At 25.0% G+C, this 27101-nt stretch overlaps 1 protein-coding gene across 6 annotated transcripts; it reads left to right on the forward strand.

Moving 5' to 3' along the window:
* Positions 1-746: 746 nt before the first annotated feature.
* On the forward strand, positions 747-27101 carry LOC107998959 (putative fatty acyl-CoA reductase CG5065). 6 transcript variants are annotated; one of them, XM_028667241.2, is made up of 7 exons: positions 747-921; positions 13389-13423; positions 19734-20463; positions 20855-21103; positions 21500-21849; positions 22168-22764; positions 22989-27101. In XM_028667241.2, the coding sequence occupies exons 3-7, from the start codon at positions 20251-20253 to the stop codon at positions 23128-23130; spliced, it is 1551 nt and encodes a 516-aa protein (XP_028523042.1). In that variant the 5' UTR covers positions 747-921; positions 13389-13423; positions 19734-20250; the 3' UTR covers positions 23131-27101. The 6 variants fall into 6 exon arrangements, with proteins under 6 accessions (XP_028523042.1, XP_016914025.1, XP_016914024.1 ...); XM_017058535.3 differs by lacking the exon at positions 747-921 and adding an exon at positions 11611-11836; XM_062082896.1 differs by lacking the exon at positions 747-921 and adding an exon at positions 11629-11703.

Below are 27101 nucleotides of genomic sequence, written 5' to 3' on the forward strand. Positions count from 1 at the left end.
GTATCATAAAAGTTAATTCTTAAGAATATTAATTAATTAATTCTTAAAAACATATCATATATTTTTTACTAATAAATCATTTTATTTACATTTAAACTAATGAAACATGCAAAGTTTTATTAATTATAATTTTTAATTGAAATTATCTGTGATTAATATATATTAATATTTTCTGAAAATTTTAATCTATTTAAATATAAATCATTTAAACAAATTTTTTATTATGAAATATTATTTTCTGATTGCGATCATTAACAAATTTTGTAAATAATATTCATAAAATATTATATTTTATTCTTAAAAAATTTATTATAATATAATTGAATATCAAATGAAATTACTAATTATTAATTAACTATGTTAATGCAAAAATTATTTGTTATATTTTACAAAAAAATAAAATAAAAATTAATTATATAAATAAACTATTTCACTATTAATAAAATTAGTATTCGAAAATTGACTTATATATTTTATGACATTAAAGATGAATTATTATGTATATGTATTAAAACATATTGATTGATGTAATTAAATTTGAATTAAAATTTAAAAAAGAATATATTCATATTAAATTATATATGAGAAATGAAAATATAATCAGAATAGATACATTAGTTTCGGTTCATAAATTTAAAAGAAGTAGAAAGAATTAAAATATAGTCGACTAATTGTTAGAAGGATGAGAAAAAGAAAGAGAAAGAAGAGACATTGTCCTAGAGATTTTTATGAGAAACAATTGTCTTGCCTGGGGAGATTTGGCGGTTGCCCCAAGATGGCGGACTCGGTTGGCGTGCGACAGGCACGAGCTGAAAAGTGCCGAGAGTATAAGAAATTCGTGATTCTGTGTTAAATCGGTAGTGCGAGTTTCATTTGTGGACAACTTACAGACCATTAACGAAGAAAACGCTCTCGGATAACGTAAGTACATGAGAAATCAGTGACACGAAATCGTTTTCTTTCGGTACGGAGTGAAAAGCCGCGCCCGCTATCATACATCTTAATATCGTGGGTGTGCATGTAATTTGTTTTCTACTTTTATAAATATATAATTGTGTCTTCATATCGACAATATAATCATTAAAAATATAATCCATAATAAGAATTCGTTATAGTATCTGGAAAATTAATAGTAGGGATATTGAAGTTGGTATGCGAAAATCGAACAGTCGAGTGGCACAGCCGGATACCTACTTCGTTCTGATTCTTTACCATAAATTTCTGTTAGTTTTCCGTTTGATAACAGAAACTATAGTTGATCAGTAGCTAGTGTAATTTTTCAATATTACTAGATATTAGTTAACCGATTTTCCCGCCGTATTTGTGAAAGATATGACGAAAATTTTTACGTCTTGTAACATGATTTCATTATATCCTCGACGGATCCATTCTCGATGTATTCAAACTCTTAAAGACTGAAAAAAGAGATTTATTTTGACTTTTATCATACATGTTGTTAGGAATATACATATATATATATATATATCTAATTTTAATATTAGCGAATTTCTGCTTTTTCTTCGACGTATTGTCTCGATATAATCGTGTATATATATAAATACATATATAAATATATATATGTATATATATATGATATATAACTGAATGTAGTTGTATGCGCGCGTTTCTTGGCGTGCGCAACACGAACCCGCATGCCGGTTCATCGTGTAAAATACTTACGATTCATATTCTTAATTTTTTCCATTCTTTATTGTTATATATGTACATAGATACTATAAGTATAGTAAATTATTTATTATTGAAATAAAATATTGATTTATATTTTATAATTATTATTTTCTTATGTTTAAAACAATATCAAATAATTCGATTAATGTATAGGTCATAATCCATTGTCATTTGTGAACAAATTTAATAATTAGAATCGTATGTAGTGGAAATTGTATTCAATAACAGATGATTATTAAATATATCTATTATTTTTCAATAATTTATTGGCTTAACAATAATATAAATTAATATTCTTTGGTTCTTATTTTTTTTAATAAATACTTTATTAATATAATATATATAAAGGAATAAAACATTAATTATAATTATATATATCTTATAATATATATGTATATACCTTATAAATATTTATCTTGATAATTGATTAAAAAATTATAGATATATAAATTATATTGTTTATTATTATTTTCTAAAAAATATCCAATATTATTTAATCATTATATAATTGCAATTTTTCCTATGGTGTATGTAATTATTTTTATTAAATTGAATTTAAAAACAAATTTAAAAATAAATCATGCATTTAATCATAAAAATCATACATTTGCTATTCACAAATTGAAATAAAAGAAAGAGAAAGTAAAAATTAATTTTAATTTTTTTTTTAAATTAATTTTCTTAGTATACATATATATATAACACAAATTGTACAAGCAATTCATTTAGACTATTATTATTTTGTCTAAATAAGGAAAAAACGAGAATAATTTTGATTTTTTGTCTGGAAATATTATCCGGTGTCGGTAAATCCTCGGAACATAATCAATACATGGCGTGTTACTTCCGCGTTTGTCCGTTCCGCGTAAAAGGGTTGTCATTCGTGATGGCTACTCTTTCAGTTTGTATATGTTTAGCTAACGAGAAATCTTTGGATTCTCTATTTCGTTTAACGATCGTTTAACGTACAATGAGTAATGCATAATCTAGAAATAAATATTAAACGTTAATATTGAGGAATAATAAATAGTATTGAACAAAAATAAAGAATACAGTATATATTTACAAATTATTTGTTTCTTTATATTCTCATAAAAATCACATCTTCACAAATATTTATAAATATTTATTAGAAATGGATGCTAGAAAAATTTATTTTTTGTTTATAAAATATTCGAAATATTCTTTAGTTATTTGAGATAATATAATTGATTTTATGTATAGATAAGATTTTTTAAGTATTTAATAATCTATAATATCTATAATATGTTGTCATATAATATAAAAATAATATACAAACAAATTAAATCAAATTTCATTTCAATTTTATCTATTAATATATTTTTTTTATAGTTGTCTTCATTTTCGGATAAATTTTATTATTATATTGTTTTGTATAATTCATAATATATTTCAATATATATTACATAGACTGAGGAACGTTTTCATAATCGGTTCATTGATCACTGAAAAGTGCTTCGAAGCAGCTCGTGTACATATTGGTTTATTAGAGCGTGATTGAACACAAGGGCGGATTCTAGGAAAATGGCATGTACCCTTTTTGCATCCCATTTTACATTTTTACTTTTAATATTCAATTTTCATTAATTTTTTTTGCTAATGAATATAATGATGATTTATAACACATATTTTGTACAAAATCAATTGTTTTTATCGAATTTTTTTTTTATTATGAATTTAAAAATAAAATTAGATTGTAACTTAAAATAAAATCAGATATAATAATATATTAATAAAGTTTATAAATAAACAATAAAGCATATATGCGACATAAATTGATTATACATTTTTAATAAATTTTTTTCTCTTTTTCTTTTTCAAAAAAAAAAAAAAAAAAAAAAAAGAAAAACAAATGTATAAAACTTATCAAAAGCATTTATATGCATATTTAATACGAAAGTTTTTTTATAAATATGACATTAAAATTTTTTTGATAAAAATAAAAACGTTCTTTAAAAATATGTTTATATCTGTGTTTGTCATAATTTCAAACTCTCGATAAAATTTTGCATAAATATTTAGAATATATATTCTAAATACATTGTTATATCTATATGATTAATTACAAATTTTTACACATTTCCGAGAAAAAAATAAAAGATTTGAATTGTAAATATGTAAGATATTTAAAATAAGATTCGTGATATGATATGATATAATAAATTCAATAAATGATATAATAAAATTCAATAAATTCATTACTAGTATAGTAATGAATCTTAATTAAAATTTTATTTGTAAAAAAAATATGATTTTATAAATATCTTCAAGTTATGAAATAATTTCGTAACTGTTTATACTATCTTAATTTCTGTTTTACACATTGTTATCCGATAACATAAATCTTTCTTATCAGTGATCATATCTTTATAATGGAATAAAAATTTGTATTAATTTAATTTTATCGAATATTTTACACATTTTTGACTTAAATAAAATATTTACCTAAAACATGTATATATCATAAATTAAAGAAATATAAAATTGAAAGAACAAAATATTTACTTTTGTTTTTAATATTATAATGTCATCGTGATCGTGTTAATGAAGATTTCGACGAAATATTATTGCTAGCTGTTCGATCAATTAAATAGAAAAATGACTAATAAAATTGAAAAAAGGAAATAAAAAGTAAGTAAAGTAATTAAGTATCAAATAAAATTACTTAGACTGTCTTAAATAAGTATTTTATCGAACACAAAAAAACATTGAATTGAATTCCTTTTTCTTTTCTTTTCTTCTTTTCTCTTTTCATTTCTATTTTTTTTATTTTTTTCCTTTTTTCTTTTTTTTTTCCATCATCGTTTCAAACACTCGTAAATGTATGCAGCCGTTCAAGATTATTTGCTGTTGGTGCATAATTAGCGTTTCAACTTAAGTAAATTGACATTAACGAACATATATGCAAATCTGTATTTCGCGCGAAATAAAAAATTTTCGATTTTTATTATTATTAGGGAAAACATTGAAATCGATTATATATACCGAGAAAAAATTATTATTTTTCTTAAAGCGGAAAAAAGTCTTCGATTCTGATCTATCCTCAAAGAAAATAAAATATCAAAATCATGATGCATAAAAACCATATTATTTTTAAAAAAATTTTTTTTAAAAAGAATATTCAATATTTATTATTCAAGAGAACAACCAAAAATTGTTTCTAAAAACGTTTCCAAGAATTTTTTATTTTCATTCTTTTCAATTCTTAAAACCTCTAAAAAGAATAATTTAACTTTTCTATATTTAAATACATATATATATATACATATGATGCGATTTTTTTATTTTTTTTGTAAAATCTATTTTTCCGTTTTATATATTGATCTCGTCGTGATTTTAAACATTTTTTAGATATATATGGAGTGCTAAGTTTTAGAAAGAACCATAAGGGATCTGATTCTGGTTAAACTTTTACACAGATTTCGAAATCTTGGGGCTAAAAATCTAAGGTATTCATATTAATTAGTTTAATAATTATGTAAAAAAAAAACACATGTGCTTATAAACAAGTGGTAAGACAAGGCTTCTTTATTATCCTTCTAGATCGTAATCGATCGTCCTTGTACAAACCAAGATGATCGTAAAACAAGCTAATAGGAGCCACCTGGGACACTTTCAATAACCTTGTTTCGAAATTGAGCAAGCTCATTCTCAAATACGCGGCATCGCTTATTAGTAAGGAAAAGTGCCACTCTGGTAGAAGTATGATCGATGTCCACATAGACAAATATGGGTCATGATGTAAAAACTGACTTGTCGTAGCTCGAATAATATTTGCTTGTGCGCATTTTCTCCAAAGTTATTGATCTAAATTCACAATTAATACAATGATTTCGTTATTTCGTTGATTATAATGAAGGAGGAACATAAAATGAGAACGAAATAATGAATTAAAGAAATACGAAGATTGAAAAAAAGATATGAGTAATAATAACATTATGTTATTAACATAATTTATACATTAATGTTTAACATTATGTATACAATTATAATGTTAAATATATGTTAAATTATTAAAATTATATATAATTATAAAAATAATTATAATATTAAATATATGTTAATATGTAATAAATTTGATGACTTTTGTTCCTTGTGTCTTTTTTATTCCTGAAATCTCAATAACCAATGAACTTATACATATTTTAACGAGGAATAAATTAGTTTCTCAAATTATATCTCTCTAATATTAAATAAATTTATTAAAATAATTCTTTATTTTTAAATATATTTTAGTAATAAATTAGAAAATTTAAATTGTATATATTCTAGCTAGAATTTTTCTCGAATTATTTTATTTTAGTTTCTATTTTTTTTTTTTTTAGATTTCTTTTGTTTCTTTTTTCTTATGAAAAATATATTAATAAATTATATTATATATAATAAATATATAAATATAAATATAAATATAAATATATATATATATATATTATTTCGAATATTATGGAAATGTCAAATCATTCATTTGACGTCAGAACGATCCCAGGAATTCTCATAATCTTCAAACTTTATGCTTACTTTTTACTGTCGCAAAATTTTCTTATCATATTATTCATAAATTATTTTTTATTATTTTATAAATGACCACAGAAAAAATTAAAATTTTTAAATTAATCTTTGCTCAAAATATTATGATATTTTTACATTCTTATAATATTTAGATGTTACATTTACTTGAAGGTTAAAAAAAGTTAAGACAATCATTGATATATATACGGGATACAATTGGATAAGAATTTTTAAAAAATGATTTTGTAAAAATGAAAGAAAAATATGAAATAAAATTTTGTCGATAAATTTTTTGAATAAACAAGTTCGAGAAAATGTCAAGTACAACTAGTAAAACAAGTTTGAAAAATCAAGTACAATTAAGTGGCTATTTCTTCAATTGGATACGAATGAACTATCGATAGTTGATTACTTTAAATGTGTTTAAATAACCAAAAGATACATGGATTACATTTTTTTTTTCATTTAAAAATTTTTGAAAATTTTAAAAATTTATTAATTACTCCTTGATTGTTATTATGTATTTAATCTTAATTTTCTCAAAAAACAAAAACTTTTAAGCGATAAAACTTTATGTTTATTATTTATTTTTATTGTATCGTATAATCGTATAATCACATAATCACGTATGTTCACTCGTATCTAATTGAAAAATAATTAATGTTTTCAAACTTGAAAACTTAATAAAATTTTTTGCTTCTGCATTTTTCTTTTTCTTTTTCTTTTTTCTTTTTTTTTTTTTTTTTGCGTAAAATTATTTTTTACTCGATTGTATATTTATAGAACACATATTTACAGATATATTAATTAATTGATTAAAAATTAGAAATTGTATGCAATGAAAATTTATCATTTATATCTAAATGGTTTTTGATAACAGTTAAAAAATAAATTCCAAACGACTAAAATAATTAACGAAAGATTAAAAAAACGTAAATATATTTTTTATTTCAATTGAAAATTGAAACCAAGAAATGTCGAATTTATAGAGCAAGAGATACGTAATCGGTTACGTTATCTTCGTGCGTTCGCAAGTAATAGTGTAAATCAAACAAACTATATACATTATTATAATAGTAGTAGTTTTAATTCTACTATGCTCACACATTCAATGCTCAGATAACCGATAACATTTTCATGCTTTCTTCGGTATCGATTCTATCAATCAGTCGTGCGTATTTGTATAATCGCGATAATAGAAATTTTTTATTATTAAATATAAAAAAAAAAATAATAATAAAAAAGAAAAGAGGAAGAAAAAGGGAAATTTTTTTTATCAATTCATTACATAAATATGTAAAATTAAGTTAGAAACTTAACGAATAACATTGCATTATTATATAATATTTATCACATTGAAAATCTCTACTTGAAATTAATCTAATATGTGCATAAATTGAGTTTTTTATTGATTAATTTATTGTAAAAAAAAAAGTGTAATAAATAATCCGAATAACACGGTTTCTTTTTTATCGAAAAATTTTATCGAATAATTCAGCTATTATTTTCCTTAATTTTTTTCTTAAATCGGAACATGTTTTATTTTCAATTTAATGATTTAATCTTTTTAATAATCTTCTTGTAATCTTCAAGGAATTCAATGACTATCCGAATTTCCAATTTTCTCTCAAGTTATTTATTTTAAATCATTGGCACATCTCAGAATTGTGAATTGTGGAATTAATCTTTCCTATAGAAATTTTTCCAGAAAAATTTTATAAAATTCAACAAGGATCCATAGTTTTTACCAAATTTCGTCAGAAATTACACGTAAATATCTCATTTGAAATATTTATATCGAAACAAACAAGTTTCAGAGACAAGATTGTGTATGATCATTTGTGTATGTTTCTACGTAAAAGGTTCATTAGCATTTCTGTTAACATCTAACTTCAATCTTTGGTCGAATAATATTTTCGGTATACGTGTTATATATATATTTTGGTACAAGTTCACAGGTAATATATATGCACATTTAACATATTGTATTACCTATCGATATTCATTTCGAATACGATCATCGATCGTATAATGTCAGTCATTTTCATTTCGTGTTATATCGTGTTCCCAGTGATTCAATATTCATTATATTAGTCTTAATTTGAATTAAAAAATTTTGTCGAAGAAAAAGAAAAGGGTTTAATTAAGATTAAATAATGAAGATAAAAGAGAAGAAATTCCACGAAATTTACGGGATATCTTTGAAATCGTGATTGATATTTGAATATATATATATATATATATATATTTTTCTTTTTTTTTTTCGATTTATTTTTACTATATATCAACTGTCTCCTTGTTCCATTATTTCTAGAGATGATTCTAAAGTTTAAGTTAAATATAAAAGTTACAATACGATATAAATTTCCATAAATTATCGAATTGCACATTTCATACCTTTGACACGAGGGGGATAGTATAGTCTTAGTTACGACTGTGTTAATGGACATGATCGTTTTAACTTTTTCATTTACAATCTCTCTATATTATCTCTCATACATTGAAGTGATTATGTAGATGGAATGCTGTTGCACTTCGCCCTTGATCATTGCAAACAAAAGCACATGTCAATCTACGTGATTGCATAAAAATTCTCATGCAAAACGGAATAATATAGTATTTTAGTAATATAGTCTTAAAATATTTCTGTTCATCATTTGTAGACTTTGTTCCGCGAAATTTATTATTTATACGAACTTTTGCACATATATTTTATCGGGAAAGGATAAAAATAGAATAATTTTTAACTGCGAATTTAAAAAAATAATTAAATTTGTATCGCTTGTAATAATTAAAGATGTTATTACAAATTATAAATGTTTTATAATAAATAATGTAACACAAATAATTTGTAATGAATAACATCAATTATATGTAAAAGAAAATAATTGTAACATATAAAGATTATATAATTATATTTAATCAACACATATAATTATACATGATTATTGCAAATTAAATCAATGATTGATTATTCAAAAACTCGGAACACGAAGGAAATGTAAGAAAATATTTTCAAATAAATAAGATAATTTATAAAATATAAAGATTTAAAAAAATTTGTATTTTATTCTGAATAAGGAATATTGATGATATTTTTCAAATTTAACATATTCACATTTTTTGACGTAAATTAAATACACGTCATTTAAAATATTATTTCTCATTTTTTTACGATCAATTTCCATTTATTTATATTTATTATATTTTTTTTCAGTTTATTGTTTTCTAGATTAATTTAATCATCTCCTTTTCGCAAATTTATAACCAGAAATTATTTATTCCGATATTTTTAGCTTGTAACTTTTAATTTTCACAAATGATAGAAAATATCCTCGATTCACGAAGAATCAGAAACGGTCGCAAAGGGTTAATAATAAACATAGGAACTGCTTCAATCAATGATATTTTCACTCACGACCAACTTTCTGCGTGTTATGGTTAGGGTAAAAGGGATCAAGGTATCGAACATAACGGCAAACATTTCAAAACAATTTGAACATGCAATGTACTCTATGAATATCCATCGCATAACTTTGTAAGAACATAGGCTTGCCTTGAATATAAAGTAATTTCTTTTGATTTTTTTTTCTTTTTTTTTTTCTTTTTTTTCTTTTTTCTTTTTATCGTGCATTTATATTATGTGCATTTTATCAGAAAATATTAAACGAAAGTTATCGCTAAAGGAATTATCATGAACTTGATCATGAAACTCATCGATATGTTTTCTCAATCTTGATTATCTTTCTATTTCATTCATCTTTAAGTAAATTTTGTAATTTTATTTTAGTCTTGGACATCCACTTATTCCAATATTTTCCTTGCATTACTGATGCTCGATGGTGAATACGAATACGAAGAGAATATCAGAGCTTCTTGTTGGCTAAACTATAACATAGTTACACTCTTAGAATCGCTGTTGTTCTTAAAGAGTAAAAACCACTACTCGAATCTAAACATTTTTATAACACATTTATGATTCCACTTATTGGCAATACAATAGTCTTGAAAATGAATCAACACGATGCGTATCTTGACACGTTTCTTTTATAGAGGAGTCGATGTTAATAAACATTTTTTCCTATTTATATCCTTGCAAAAAAATATTATTTGGAATACTTATAGATATAAGATATTTAGATATAAGAAACATGTACATCGAAATGAATAAAAAATTGTAAAATTTAATTAGATAATTTTTTTAATATTCTAAAAAAAATCTATTCAGATTAAAATTTATTACGAAGAAAGTCTGATCTTTTTGTGTCTTTCCTATTTCTTATCAATTATTCAATCGGTATTATTATTAATGTTTTAAGGCGATTTCATTGTACCGATTCTTTCAACTGTACATCGTTTAATTCCACGTTGTTCCGTTAGCCTACTTTTCAGCAATGCGTATATATTATGATAAATTACTCGGTACATTTCAAGAATCTTTTACTTCTAATTTAATATCTTAAAATATCTATAATTAAAAATAGGATATTAAAATATATTTTGGCGCTTCCTTCTTCTCCTTTTTCTTATATTTGTGCTGAGATCATGTATAAATTTTGAAAACATGTTTATCATGGACTATGAACGGATATATGAATTCCATAATTTATATTTCGAAATAAAAACAAAAATAGATGTAATATTCATATGTAAAAATAACAGTTGAAAATGATCTATAGAAATAATATATTTTTAAATTTATATAAATAAATTTATATTTTATTCTGATAAAAATAAATAATTTTTAAATTTTTAATTTTTTCTTACAATTAATCATTACAATTAATTTGCATTTTTTCTCAATCGTTTCACTTTAAAGATATCTTATCGATAATTGCATCTTTAATTGAAAATTAATTGAAAGTTAGCATAACATTTTATATATCGTTTAAATGTTGTTGCATATTAATTCAATTATTAACGTTAATATATATATATATATATTAAAAATAAATATCAATAAAATAAAGTATAATTAATTTTTAAATTTTAAATGTAACGCGAATATATGTAATTTAGAATTAATTGAATTAATATTTAATGATACGTTTATTATAAACATAAGGTATATATGGAAGAAAAAGAAGAAAAAAAAATGAGAAACAATAATTTTTTATATCTTACACTTGCAATGTCAACATTTTTAATTTATATGCATATCGTATAGCAAAATATCACAAAAAACCTATCAATGGTCTTTCAATTTATAGTATATACACGTTTAAAAGTGAAAGGATTAACGAAAGATGAAACACATCAAAAATCCCCACAAACTCGCTTATCCTGTGCGTATAATGCTTAGAGATGCATCAGTAGCAAGTGGTAATAGGAAGTAAGTAGTGGGGGAAGTTACCCCAACCTCTCACGCAGAGTCAGCTATAAGGTATCCCGATTGGTCCCAAGTAGGCTTAGTTCACCTTTCGTTAGTGAGTTCGTTTTTAAGGCGTCTGGCCCACATATTCTGTTAGTAATCCTCGATACGCGGTAAGTGTTGTATCGAAGTATCCTAAATCGTACCCAATAGTGAATGATACTCGTTCGAAGACGTATCGTTTATTATTTTTTTCTCTCGAAATTTAACTAATTGGATTGTGGATCATCGAATTCTCCATATCTTGTAAGTTGTTTATATTTTTTTCTTGTATGTACAAATTGATATTTATGTGCGCGCGTGCGTGTATGTGCGTGTGTATGTGTGTGTGCTGGATAAAGATTTTGAATTTTTAATTCCTTGGTATTTTTTTATATTTTATGATTTTGATAAATTTATTAATTAAATAAATATTATTTTTATGGATGTAGATATATTTATTTTATCTTATTTAAATTTGAATTTAATTACCGATTAGTATCGGTATTTTCGTTTTATCAATAGTCATAATATATCAATTACTCGTTGTACTGAACTTGACATTTTATTTCATTTCGATTCTCTTCGGTTTTATTCTCTTCTTCGTGTAAATTAAAGATTTTTACTTTTAATAAGAATATTATCGATGTAAATATTAATAAATAATCTTTGAAAATATATTTCATTATCTATCAACTTTTTTATTATGATCAAATTTTCGATTTTTATATCAATAATTTTTTAATATATCAAGAGGAAATAAAACGATTTGAAAAGTTATCGGAAATATATATATAGAATAATGTCGATTAACATTGAATTATTTCGTCGAAAATATTTGTATTTTATTAAACGCACAAATAATAGAAAGATTAAAATTTCAGTTATAAATAGTTTTTTGCATAATAATTTTTCGTAAGATAAATTTTGCCTATACAAGTAATAAAAGTCAACGAATTGAACTACGAACGGATTAAATGATAAAAAATTTCACCATAATGATATGGATCTTTCTCGTAGCAAGAATATTAATATATTCATTTTTAAAAATTTTTTGGTCGATTGTATATATATTTTTTATATTTATAATATTTGTAAAATATTTTTATATTTATATTTTTTAAATTTAAATGTAAATTCCCATGATAAATTCGCGATTATAAAGTGATAATTGATTGGCGTGAACTATCGATAGTGAACGAGGAATTCGGATATAAATGGATACCACGTGGAAGTGCATAGATGATGAAAATTTATGTATTTATGTGTGAGTGATATTTTTTAAAAATTTAAATAAAACAAGTAAGAATTAGACGTGATTTTGCTGTGAATGATACAAATGCAATAAAAATTACTATAATATCGTTTATATATTAATTGAAACATGTAGAAATCATTGCAATGATTACGTGTTATATTTAATCATTCCTCCTGTACATTTACAAAAATATGAATATTTATGGCACATTAAATCATTTTAACATCTAGAAATTGATTAGAGATTTCAAAGATATTAGGGGATGAGAATTTTATTACGGTCAAATAAACAGACAATTAAATACTTTGTTTAAATACTTTGACGTCGATTCGGATTAAAAAAATCAGATTTTCGAGCAAAATTGATATTATTGTATTATTTTATGAATTTATGATCGGTTAATAATTCGTGATTCGGCTTTTTTTTTTAATTCTATTTTATCATTAAAAAAGTCATTTTAATCATTTTTTATCATTTGATGCATCATATTTATCGTTTAATTCAAACATTATAAGATTTTTATTTAAGTTTTCTTTTTGTTTTTTTCTTTTTCATGGACAGGTCTAACATAGTCAATGGTCAATGGCATAAAATGGGTAAGCGAATTCAAACAAATTCTATTTATTTCTTATGATTATTTAAAAGAAAAAGATATATCATTCATATTCACAAACAGTTAAAAATAATTATTGTTAAAGCGATTGTTCGTTAAATAATTTTTCAAAGTTTCAATATGATTATTATAGTCCAACGTAACCTCCAAATATGAAACATGTGTAAAAAATATTGCCATTTTCCTTTAAACCGATTGTTTATATATTACGAGACATTAGAATTGAAGTTGACCCTAGAATATCAAAATGTTATATTCGTAATTCAATTGACATTTGTCATTTAGCGATGGTAATAATGATGACCGTGAATGTTAAATTTGGTCGGAAACAGTCGGTAATAGTAGTGACTGGACTTATAACGGTTATGTCACTCTAAGGATTGGACCGATGTTATATAAAATAATCGAATCTCATGCAGTGTTCTCTATATTTTTCATGCATCGAAATTCTATATTTTTAAATTTCGAGATTCGATGCGGAATCTTTTTCTCGATATCGGCGATATCCTCCTTCTTTCTTCCTTATGTGAAACGTGATACAGAAGATCTGTTTTTAAAATTGAAATACGGTATACTTAAACCAAATAAGAAGAATCCTGGGAATTAAACCGGTAACCGGAAGTTCGAATTGTTTAATCGGTGGTTAAAAAGGAAATTTCATCGTGGTACGACGTGCTACGTCGTCTGGCCGTCGGCCTCTCTATTCTCTCTCTTTGTCCCTCGCACGCTTATTTTCCTCTTTCCTTTCCTCTTTGACGAGGGTCATTGGCCACAACATTGATACTATCACGTTACAATCGAAACTGTAGACGTTGCAGATAAACGCAAAATGAATCACGGTCAAATTAATTAATATGATTATGTGCTATCGATCAATTAATCAGCAATTAATTATTCGATATCGAGAACAATCATCTACCAATAAGTGAAATTATTACATATACAATATGACATTCAAAAACGTAAAATATAGGATATATTATTTAATCGTGAAAAATTATTTCTATCTACGATTTACTTATACGTATTATAATTTATAATATTTCGACTTTAATTTTAACATTTTCAAAATTAAATATATAATTCTATTCGAGTTTAATTTAGGTAAAATTTATATGGTACAAAGTGTAAATTCAGAACAGGAAATGAGCGTTATGCAAGGAAAACGTATATAGGAATAGAATGTTAATGAACTCGGAAAAACTAATGGACGGAACACGTGTAAAAAAAAAAAAATCGGAAAAGAGGAAAATCTAACATTTTACGCAAATTGTTTTTTTTCTCAATATAATGTTTTGCTATATGTAAACATGACGTGTTTACCAAACGTTATATATTTCTTAGAAAATTTCTTACGCAGAAATTAAATAATTTTTAACACTTTAATGGATTAATCATCTTTCGTTTTAATTTTTTTGCATTCTTCTTTTTAAAATATTTTTCTTCTTCTTAAAATTTTTTCGTTCGATATTAAAACGAAATTTTACTCGAGAAAAAAAAATCGAATTATTAGAAATAAATTAAAGAAATATATTCTATATTTCTTTATTTTTGATTTTTGTAATTTAATTAATTATTTTATTCATATATCAAATTAATTTAATATTTTTTTTTTTTGATCATCATTTTAAATTCAATAAGAAATTAAATAGAATTAAAATAAAATTAACATTGAATTAATATCGTTTACGTCTTTTTTGAAAATTAGATTCATTATATTTATATTATTCGGATATTATTGAATTTTCTTCATTTGCTTTGAGCAAAGTTCACAATCCATGAATGTAGTCATCTAATTACACAATTGACGTACACATTGTGATGTAAGAAATTTACAATTTTGATGAAATATTTCGCAATTTTGCAAGTACAATTTGATTGCCGTAAATGAACTGTAAAATTTCTCTCCTTTTTTGTCTTTGTCACACGTTCACACGCATAAATTATTTAATATTATCGATACGTGAATCGATTATCTTGAAAATAAAATTTAAATTAAATTAATCGATTATTTGTCACATACACGCATCATTATTGATTAATTCATCATTTTTATCTCATTTTAAATTATTGAAACTTCGTTTTAATGAACACAAATTATAGTAATTTATTTATTTATTTTTTTTTTTTTACAATTTATTATTAAAAAAGAAGCGAACTATTTAGAAGAAGAACAATTTTATCGAAATTATAAATTTAAATATTTTATATATATTCTAAAAATGTATAAAAAAATGTTTCATTTAATGAAATAAAAAATTGAAATATACACACTGATTGTAGCAATGCATATCTAGTTCAAATTTGTGAAAACTATGTCACGAGGTTATCGATTTACGATTTGTAATGTGAAAATGATCAGTAGGAAGAACGCGTCTTCGTAATTTAAGAGGAACGCGTCTTGAAATTTTAATGATCCTTGTATTGTACTGTTACGTTCAATCATTTTCGATGATTCTTTTACGACCGATATATAATATATAAAGTAATAGATTAATAATAAAATTATGTTGTAAAATCGTCAACAATTATATATTCGATATAAAAATTATTTAATAAAAAAAAAGGAAAGAAAGAAAAGAAGAAAGTGACAAAATTTCACTTTTCTCTTACATTTTCGAGCATGATGATTAATCATAAAGGAGGATTTGTATTGAAGAGAAAATGATAGGAAAATGAGAAGAAAGGAGAGTAATAAAATGAAAGAGAAATGTTGAATTAAAAATAGCAAAGTAGAGAGATTAATCGCGCGCATAATATAAAGAAATGAGACATCACAGACATAATTAATGCGAAAAAAATAAAAAGATCGATAAATAGATAGGAAGAGTTGGTTAGTAAGAGACGAAAAAAGAAATGTAGTAATAAGAAAAATTAATAGGTGTAATTAAAACACAGGTATACAAGTAAAAAGATTAAAAATAGAAAACGAGGAAAAATATTCTATATAAAGGATTCTATATAAAGGAAAAAAATATTATATATAACTTGACAATTTATAATTCTTTAAAATCCAATAGAATAGTGGGTGAAAGTCAGTATAAGTAGGTTTCGAATATTGACTATTATATTAACAAGATTAGACACAATATCGTCCAAGGTAATTGAAAAGACCTTTTCCATTATATAACTGTTCTTATAAAATGATCACAGGTGTACCGTATTCAAAACAGTATTTTAATAGTATTTATCGTTCTGCCAAAGAAGTATTCAAAATACTAAATATATTCTAATGAGAATAATTATTTGTTGGATGAAGTAACGAAAATTTTTTTTTAATTTGTAAGTATTTAATTATTTTCAAAAATAATTGTGATATTATATAATTATTAGTATAAGTATGATATTATATAATTATTAGTATTATGTAATGATAGGAACAAATCTATTTAGATCTAAAAATATTTTTAAATTATCAGTTATATCAATTATATCAGTAATTATTATATTATAAAATTAGTTTTACAATTAAATAATTATATACATTCGATTATTTTTAACTTACTTTAATATATCTAAAAACTTTAATTACATGAATACTAAGTAATTAATTTCTTTGTAATTTATGCTAATTTATACTTCGAAAATAGAAGAATAGATTTGTAACTGTTAAAATATTTTTACATCTTTATGCATCATTTTTTTCTCATTATATTTTTATGATCAAAATTTTCCAATTTCATTCTGGTTAGTAAACTATAAATATATATACTAATGGAAGAAAATGAGTTTAAGAGTTCCATAATTGTTCTGGCAATTTTCCAAACATTATATACTTGAAAACTGATGATCATAGTGCCGCGTATGCTTTGTATTGATCATGGAGATGTGTTTAAAATTACTTGAAAATATATTGGAATTTTATCTTTAAATTTCATTAATTGAATTTATTTGTTTAAATATTATATTAAATTTTCTTTTATTGCTGAATTATACGTTCGTTTGTAAAAAAATATTCAAACAAACTTTCACTTTTTCCAGATATATTTTCATATATGTTTCATAATGATTCACGATTACCTAATGTAGCAACTATTGTAGCTTTGTGTTCATCGCTATTAAAATTGCATGCTTTTTTCCACCCTTGTACCACGTGATACACGAACCTGAGCCAATAATTGTTTCCAAAGTTATAATTTTCTAGTGATGTTATGCGTATAATGATCGATGTCTCTATAATTATGTGTTGTTAACTTTCGTTGTTACGTACGTCAAATTCCTGTTTAATAGCTGTCATACACGTGCATTGAAAAGATTAAAACGAGCGTTCATTACAATGGAAATACATTTATTGGAACAAAAATTTTAATTCGTTAAATCTATTTCGATCCGTTTATTTAAAATTAAATTTATATTAAAAAAAAAAAAAAAAAAGAAAAAGATAGTGTTTCAAAACAAGTACAATTCGCTGACTCTGTACGCTTGCAAAAAAAGGTAAAATGTGCATACTCTTTTTCTTGGATTCAAGACGAAGCTATTTTTATGACATTTTTTTTTTCTTTTTCCATATTTTTAGTGCATACTTAACACTTTCACGCTTTCAGACGTCTCAGATGTTTTCACGGGTGAGCAAATTTTTCAAAAATAATAAATTCTGAAAAACAAGATATTTAAATCGACGCTAATATAAATATATATAAACAATATAACAGTTGACAACCAAATTTACATAATATTCATATAAGATCGTATTATCATAAAATTAGAAGTCAAAAACTCACGCATATTATGTGACATCTTCCGCAAAAATATTATGAAATATTTTTTCCCTAAAAGAAGAAGAAAAGAATCGTATGATCTCTCAATTGCACGGTTTTTTTTTTTTTTTTTTTTTTTTTACGTATAAAATACTGCGCAAAAATACGCTCGCAAAAATACTGCGATACTGCTGAAATGAAGCGAAGAATACGAAGGTGAAACTTTTATAAAGAGAGGGAAGAAGAAAAAAAAAGTGACGCGATTAGACGAAAAGAAACGGAAAGGAAATAAGGATGTATTTGTCAGTCAGTCGGTCGCGGTCATTGTTCGTCGCATAACGGGTTCTCATGTAACGGGGTCGAGCGACGTTCTTCCCCTCTTTTCTTCCTACAGTCTTCACGGAGATCATGGAACGGGTGGATTCTCGTGACCGTTTCAAAGCTGGGACGTTGACCTAGAATCCTATCGGAACCGTTTTTCTCTAACGAAACGTTTCTACTAGCATTTCTTAATTTGTTGCAATGCATTAAAAGAAATAAGATTCGAAAATCCATGATAGGCTGTGGATCGTTGTAATTTTTGAAATTGTATCGTGAACGTTGTTATTTAATTTTTTAAATTGTGCATCTAATGTAGGTCTGATGACCGAGAAATGATCAGTAGAGATCGATACCGATTTATAAATCAACATAAATTTTCCTTTTTCTATTTCAGCCAGATTAATAATTTTTCTGAAAATTTGTATATCGATGGGTATAAAAATTGAAAAGAAAAAAGAAATATTAAAAATTTTATTTTTTTAAAAAATGATAAGAAAAATAAGCGATAAATTGTTGAAATAAATGCTTTATACTGATATATGAAATATATGAATAGAGATTTTTTTTTTGATATTGAAAAACTTTTGATACGAGTCGAATTGAAGATTAATTTATATTTATGACAAATTTATTTAAATATTTATTTTTCTATTTATTTTTTTTTTTATCAAGTTTACAAATATAATTTCATATTTATAATTATTTTGTATATATTTTATAATAATAGAAATATATATATTCATAATATCTCAAGATTTTACATATAAATGACGATAACATGATGTCATATCGATTAAAAATGATAGAATGAATGAAATACATATGATTATAAATTCATTTAATATACATATATGTAAATATTAGAATTTTAAAATTTGAATAATTTAAAAGGAGTATATTTGGAAGGAATGCGATTCTGATTATTTCCAATGTTGGAACTCAAGATTTCATTAACACGGATTAGATCGGGTTGATTCGAATTAATTCAGATCTATTTTCTAAAAATATCTCGAGAATATTAGAATTGGCTAAATTTAAAATTCTCTTAGTCTTGAATTCGATTTTTTTTCTTTTTAATTATTCAGAACGAAATCTCATAACATCTATATATATCATTAATAATTTATCACTTATTCCCAAGTAAAAAGTGAGATGAGATTCAAAATGATTAATTATTAATATAATAAATTAATTAATTAAAAATTAATCTCGTAAAACATTTCTTTTTTTCTAACGGATAATAAAATAACTTTGAATAATTCTAATGTTTTTTAGGTAAACGAACACTGCGGTCGCTAGAAGACACGAAATGAATCCAATAGAAATTAAATCTATCCGTGGTCAACTTGAAAAACTTGGAAAACTTTGGAATCACGTGAACGTATATCATTTTTGTTGTAACTTTCTCAAATTCTGTTTCTCCATCTTCGAGGGATCGATATTCATTGTTCCGTAACTTGTACAGCCGTAAACGAACAAACGGAAAAAAAGAAACGAAAAGGAAGAAATATATATGTATATATATATATGTATATATGTATACACATATATATTTATATATTTATATACGTATATACATATAGATCTATATCCTAAAGAAGGATAAAGAAAATTGAAGCGAGGCCAAAGATAAAACCGAAGAGAAGAAAAAACGAAGCGAAAAAGTTCTAAGAAGCTTGTAAACAATAAAAAAATTTTTTTAAAAAAGCGCCATCATTATCTGGAAAAAGAGGGAATAATTAAGAATTATTTTGTTCGTTCAAAGAGTGACATAGTGAGAAAAAGCGTCAAAATGAGCACAATAAGTGACAACCAGTGTACGTCTGTAAGAGATTTCTACAAGGACAGATCTATCTTCATCACCGGTGGTACCGGATTTATGGGCAAAGTTCTCGTTGAAAAATTACTCAGATCTTGTCCTGGAATAAAGAACATTTATATTCTGATGAGACCTAAGAAGAGTCAGGATATTCAACAGAGGTTGCAGAAATTGTTAGATGTGCCGGTACGATTATCTCTTATTTTATTTTGTTGAAAAGGCATTCGAAGAAAAAAAAATTTCAAGTTCGTGCCGCCTTTCATACTTGGACAAGTTTTAAGTTTTAAGAAATCATTGGTTCGAAAGTCACGTACATATGTAAAAATTTCTCCAAACTTAAAGGCCTGTTAACTAATCGGTACATAAAACTCGGTTAGAAATTTCTTATGTTCCGAAAAGGAGTTTATGTAACAGAGATTTAATTCAATATTGAGAATACAAATTTAAATTTTAAATATTGATCAAACAGATCGATCTTTCCCTTCCCTAAGAATTAATTTTTAGTTATGGATCGGGAAATAAAATTTTTTCACCACTTATACAATTTTATTATTAACCATTGCCGAAATGTTCACAGCTGTTCGATAAATTGCGTCGAGACGCTCCTGATGAACTTTTGAAGATAATCCCTATAGCTGGAGACGTGACGGAGCATGAATTGGGCATCTCAGAAGCTGATCAAAATGTTATAATAAGAGACGTGTCGATCGTTTTTCATTCTGCTGCCACTGTGAAATTCGACGAACCGCTCAAGCGTTCCGTTCACATCAATATGATCGGCACTAAACAATTGTTAAACTTATGTCATCGCATGCACAATTTAGAGGTAAATATATATATTATAATATACATAAAAACTCTTATATATAAATATACGATAGAACAATATGCAATAATGTATAAATATGCAATAATGTATAATATATTGATATAATGTATAATATAATGTATAATATAATATATAATGTATAATATAATAATATAAATATAATATAATGTATAATATATTGTATTAATTTATGTATAACGATTTGTATATAAAATAATTGTGATCATCTTAAAATAGGGACGGATTTGAAGAAGTTGCCAATTGAATTTCATAAGTTCAAGTAATATGAAATTTTCCAATAATATCTGCTCTTTTCTTCGTATCAAATATATATATAAAAAAAAAGATAAAAATCTACCAGAGAATAAATTTAACATTTATTTCTATTTGTAGGCTCTGATCCACGTTTCAACGGCATATTGTAATTGCGACCGCCACGATGTCGCTGAGGAGATTTATCCTGTGTCGGCGGAACCAGAAGAAATAATGGCTTTAACGAAATTAATGGATAGCCAGATGATTGATAACATAACACCGACTTTGATCGGTAATCGGCCGAATACCTATACGTTTACCAAAGCTCTGACTGAAAGGATGTTGCAATCCGAATGTGGTCATTTGCCGATTGCAATTGTAAGACCCTCGATCGTTCTTTCTTCGTTTAGAGAACCAGTATCTGGATGGGTGGACAATTTAAATGGACCAACTGGAATTGTTGCCGCTGCTGGCAAAGGTTTCTTCAGGTAACTTTGAAATATTTCTCTTGTAGTCTAGTTGGATATTTTTTTAAGGGAGAAGAATTTGATCAATGAATGCTAAAATCATTGTAAACCTTGATATCTAGAAAAAAATACATTATAATTTAAAGATTAAGCCAATCAATAAAGTAGTAGGATAATTTTTTGGATTATAAAATTTAAGAAAAATAAATAATAATAATGATGAGTTAAATCGTGCATGGAATAGTTAAAATTAAACTATTTAAAAGATTGATGTCTTTTCTCCTAAACCTTTCAAATGATTGAATTAATTAATTAATGAATAAATATTTTTTATCGTAGATCTATGTTGTGTCAGAAAAATATGGTGGCAGATTTAGTGCCAGTCGACATTGTAATAAACTTGATGATTTGCACGGCATGGAGGACTGCGACAAATCGCACGAAAACAATTCCCATATATCATTGTTGTACAGGTCAACAGAACCCAATCACCTGGCAGCAGTTCGTTGAACTGATATTAAAATATAATCGAATGCATCCACCGAATGACACAATTTGGTGGCCGGATGGCAAGTGCCATACGTTTGCTATAGTGAACAATGTATGCAAGCTCTTCCAGCACCTTTTACCGGCGCATATTTTAGACTTCATTTTGCGACTGAGAGGCAAACCAGCCATTATGGTTGGTCTACATGAGAAAATCGATAAGGCTGTCAAATGCTTAGAGTACTTTACTATGCAACAATGGACTTTCAGAGATGATAATGTTCGACAATTGAGCGGAGAACTTAGTCCTGAAGATCGACAAATTTTTATGTTCGATGTCAAACAAATTGATTGGCCATCGTATTTGGAACAATATATATTGGGAATTCGGCAGTTCATTATTAAGGACAGTCCGGAGACACTGCCAGCTGCTCGTTCACACATTAAAAAGTAAGTAAAAAGTGGAACGCCATGTAATTTTTATAAATTTCCTTTTATATTTCCTTTTTATAAAACGAGTTAATAACAATTATATTGAGAAAATATTGAGAAATAACGAATAAAAAGAAATCAGATTTTTTTTAAATTTTAGAATTATATAAAACACGTCTAAATAAAAATAATCCTTTTATGCAATGTATCATATAATATTAATTTACTTCATTATATTTCAGATTATATTGGATTCAAAAAGTTGTAGAATTCGGGATGATATTAGTGGTGCTGCGTTTTTTGTTGTTGCGCATACCTATGGCCCAAAGCGCATGTTTTACACTATTGTCTGCCATATTACGCATGTGTCGTATGATTGTTTGACGGCTCAGAATGCCGGTTGAAAATCGCGAAAAGCGTTATAAGAAACAACTAATCGTAAAGAAGCATAATTTAATGGTGCAGGTTATCCTTCAACTTCATTGCTCATCATCCCATCGGTTGGCCTTTTCGATGTTTCTATTTGTTCATAACTAAATTAGCGTTCGCTAGAGATATTAAATTTCGCGGAGAGTGTCAGTTATGAAGCAAGTTCAAAAAGGACATAAATAATGAAATAAAAAAGAAAAAAGAAAAAAAAGAAAAAAAAAAAGAAAAGAAAGGAAAACGTGCATTCGAAGCTTCCAAAGTTACCACGTGTAAAAGTCATTTTGTTATATTATTTGAAAATTAACGAAAAAGGTATAATCCTTTTGGGTACGTTGTCTTATTCAAGCAGCAGAAATGCAGAAATGAAAGTTCAGACATTTACGACCATACGTTTATTGTGGATATATTTCATTGTCATTATAATCGTGTTTTTCGATGTTGCCTCAAAAGAGCATTTTGTTCTTCAACATCGATTTTTCGCATATCGTCGATTTGTAATGACGTGACACTAGAAGTATTTCAACAGATTATTAAAAATCCTGATACAGTTATCTTCCAGATTTATCTATTAATTGATTCTGAAAAAAAAACAGACTAAAAAAAAGATTAGTAATTAAATAGATTAAAAAAAATAGGAGATTATAAGGAGATATAAAAATGACAGCTACAAATATATTTAAATATGCGCATTTGTGTACACATATATTAACATTTTTTGCTAAAAACAAACGATTGTTATATTGCTAATAGAAGTGGAATAGCTCGGAAGATGACTGTACATATTTTGTGTCCCAGTCTATTATTTTTCACGGTAATCGCGTATAGTGCGATTTGAGATCAACGACGCGTGAACTCCGTGAGCCGGCAATTTGAACTAATTAAAATTTATCGATTATAATTAATCGATATTTACTATAAAACCTTGTAATTTATTGATATTTTGTTAAATGTATTCTTTTCCTTAAAATTTTCTTCTTATCGAGAAAAAAAAAATTATTTAAGAAAACTATTATTTATTTATGTTTACATTTTTAATGAAAATGATTGCGTTTAATGAGCTTTTTTATTCATTGACCTTGGAATTATAATTTTTTTAATTAGCAAGGTTTTATCGTGTATTTCATTTTCGAGGAAATAAATCTTGATAATTTTTTTCTTTTTTTCTTTTTTCTTTTCCTTTTTTTTTTTTTTTCTGTTAAAAAGAAGAAGAAGAAGAAGAAGAAGAAATAAAAAGGAAAAAGAAAAAAAGAAGTTTTAAGATTAATCGTAGATAGTAAATCGAAGCGATAGAATATTATTGTACGAATGTGTATTTTATAACATTGCCAAACAATTTTAACGCACGCTAAATTTCTTCCTTTTTCATCATTTTTACAATATTTAGAAATAATAAACAATTTCTTCGTGTACAAGATCGTTTAACCTTTTCAGAAACAAAATTTTTTTTAGATATCTAGCTACTTTTACAAGTAGACTTTTTCACAATTTCATGTAATAAATTATAATACAATAGCATATGTATGTAGTATGATATCAGAAAGGGTTAAACGTCTAGTTAGCATCGAATCCTTTCGAGTCTGCGTAATATCAATCTTTTCTCTCAAATTAAACTATTTAGATTTTACTTTGTTAATAAAGAAAGGAAACGTAGACTCGAAATGATTGATTAGAAAAAAAAATTTTTAACGCCGGCTAGAGGAGTTGTAAATTCGTCGTGCCTTTGTGTCGTTGCCATTTGGCATTTTGTTCGTTCATTTATACTGTGACATAAGATATTATAGACGTATATTTAGTCACATTCTTACGTCGATGCATGCTCGATTATATCATCCTCATTCGGTTTCACCATCAACGAACCAAGTGTTATTGTTTCTTCTTCTAAACAACATCAAAGTTGATAAAGTGTAATTATAATTTCTGTATGAAAGTAATTTTTTGTATGCGTTTCATTGTTATTATTATTTCGTTTGAAAAATTATTTATAAAAAAAAAAATGGATGAAGGGATGCGTTATAATTTTGTTTAATATATATTTAAATTTATTCGATTTTATCGTGTACTTTCAATTAAGTAATTAGGTGGATTTTTTGAGTACATTCCAATATCCTCTTAATTTAATGATCTTTGTTTCCTAATTAAGGCATATTATTTATAATTTTGATGTAAGAACATATGAATCATTAAATTTTAACTATTATAATAAATATAAAATATAATTATAATAAATATAAAATGCAAAATTAGATTTTGTATAAAAAATTTGTTTCGTTTTTGGTGAAATTGAAAATATAGGAGGACACTGACGAGTGCCAAGACATCCAGCTTGTTATAATTAGCACAAATGTGGTGCGTTTACTGCTAAATCATTGTAATGGAGAAAAATCTCGGAATAACATATAACTATCTATTATATTCATTCATGTCCAAGTATGGATGCTTCTTATAAATCGAAAATTCCAATATGGAAACCATTGAACACATTGAAACACATAATATCACACACTGCTTTTTAAATTTGCTACCGGTAGGCATGACGTATTAATATCTTAGTCAAAGTATACAAGTATTTATTTTTAAAAGGAAAAAATTTATTTAAAATTCCAAATTAAAAATAAAAACGAATTTTTTTATTAAAACTTATTATCTCGCTAAAATCGAAAATTTAAATGATTTTAAACAAAAATTCAAATGTTTCAAGAAACTTTCAATAATGATGAATTTTGAATTTCAATTAATCAATTATTTTGTGAATTTTATAAATACTGGCCTTATAACAGAATATTAAAAAAAAAATAATAATTAACATTTTTGCAATTAGTAAAAATAGTGAAAGTAAAAATATTATAAATAAGTAATAATAGTACAAAATATATTTGAAGGTTTCTTGAGAAAAAAGAAGGAAGAACTGCCACCGGTAAGCAAAAAATAATGAAAAAAATTTGGGTACGGTCGTTTTTTTTAAATAGAAGTTGTATTTAAATTATTTATTATGCAAACACGAATTGAGATATATAAATATCATTAGGTATCTTACAGATATATTATATCATTCATAATGAAATTAAATTTTAAAAGCATTGGCGACTTATTTTTTCGTTTCATTTAAGTTTTTCGCACGTACTCAGTAGTGAGAAAAGATTATTATTTTATATGTAAATAGAAATTTATTACAATACATGCGTTCTATTATTTTTTTGTGAATTGTCGTCATTATATTCTTATCAATATAAGTTATTATATTATTGTATTTAAATTTGCGTTAATCATTAATTCTATCATATAAAATACTCCACAAAAACTTTAATTAATTTTCATTTTACAACATTAAATGTGACGCTAGTCTGTACACAATTGCTTTCCTTTTATTCTATGTATGCTAATATGTTGCCTGTGCCTTTAAAAAAAATGATTGATTGGTCGCCCATTTTTCAAATATATATATTATATATGATTTTCTCGACTTTGGAGAAGTAATTCACTTATGTATAATTCTTTTTTGATTAATCGCTTTAAGTTTGAACGGGCTTCCTTTTTATATTCATTTCATTGCGATATTTTCTATTCATTGTTCAAAAACGCTGCCAAGATATAATGGAAGAATGAGAGAAAGAAAATAAGAGATAAGTGTTGCGATATGGAAAAGAAAAGAAGCAAAATAAGCAAAATTTTGTGAAAAGGAATTGGATTGAATATTGAAAAAACTATTAAAAAAATATGTGAAAGAAAAATTAAATAATAATTAACATTAAGGATAAAAAGGAAGTAATGTATGAAGGAGTTATCGAGGGTCACCACCTGCTAGTCTTGTCTATATCGTTATTCGGTTACACAATACATACAAGGAAATAATATTTAATATAATCGATTTAATTAATATTATACTGTATTACTTATAAATTACATTAAAAATAATGAACCATTGCAAA

This window comes from Apis cerana, linkage group LG12 (genome assembly GCF_029169275.1).
Source record: "Apis cerana isolate GH-2021 linkage group LG12, AcerK_1.0, whole genome shotgun sequence".
Taxonomy (NCBI): Eukaryota; Metazoa; Arthropoda; class Insecta; order Hymenoptera; family Apidae; genus Apis; species Apis cerana.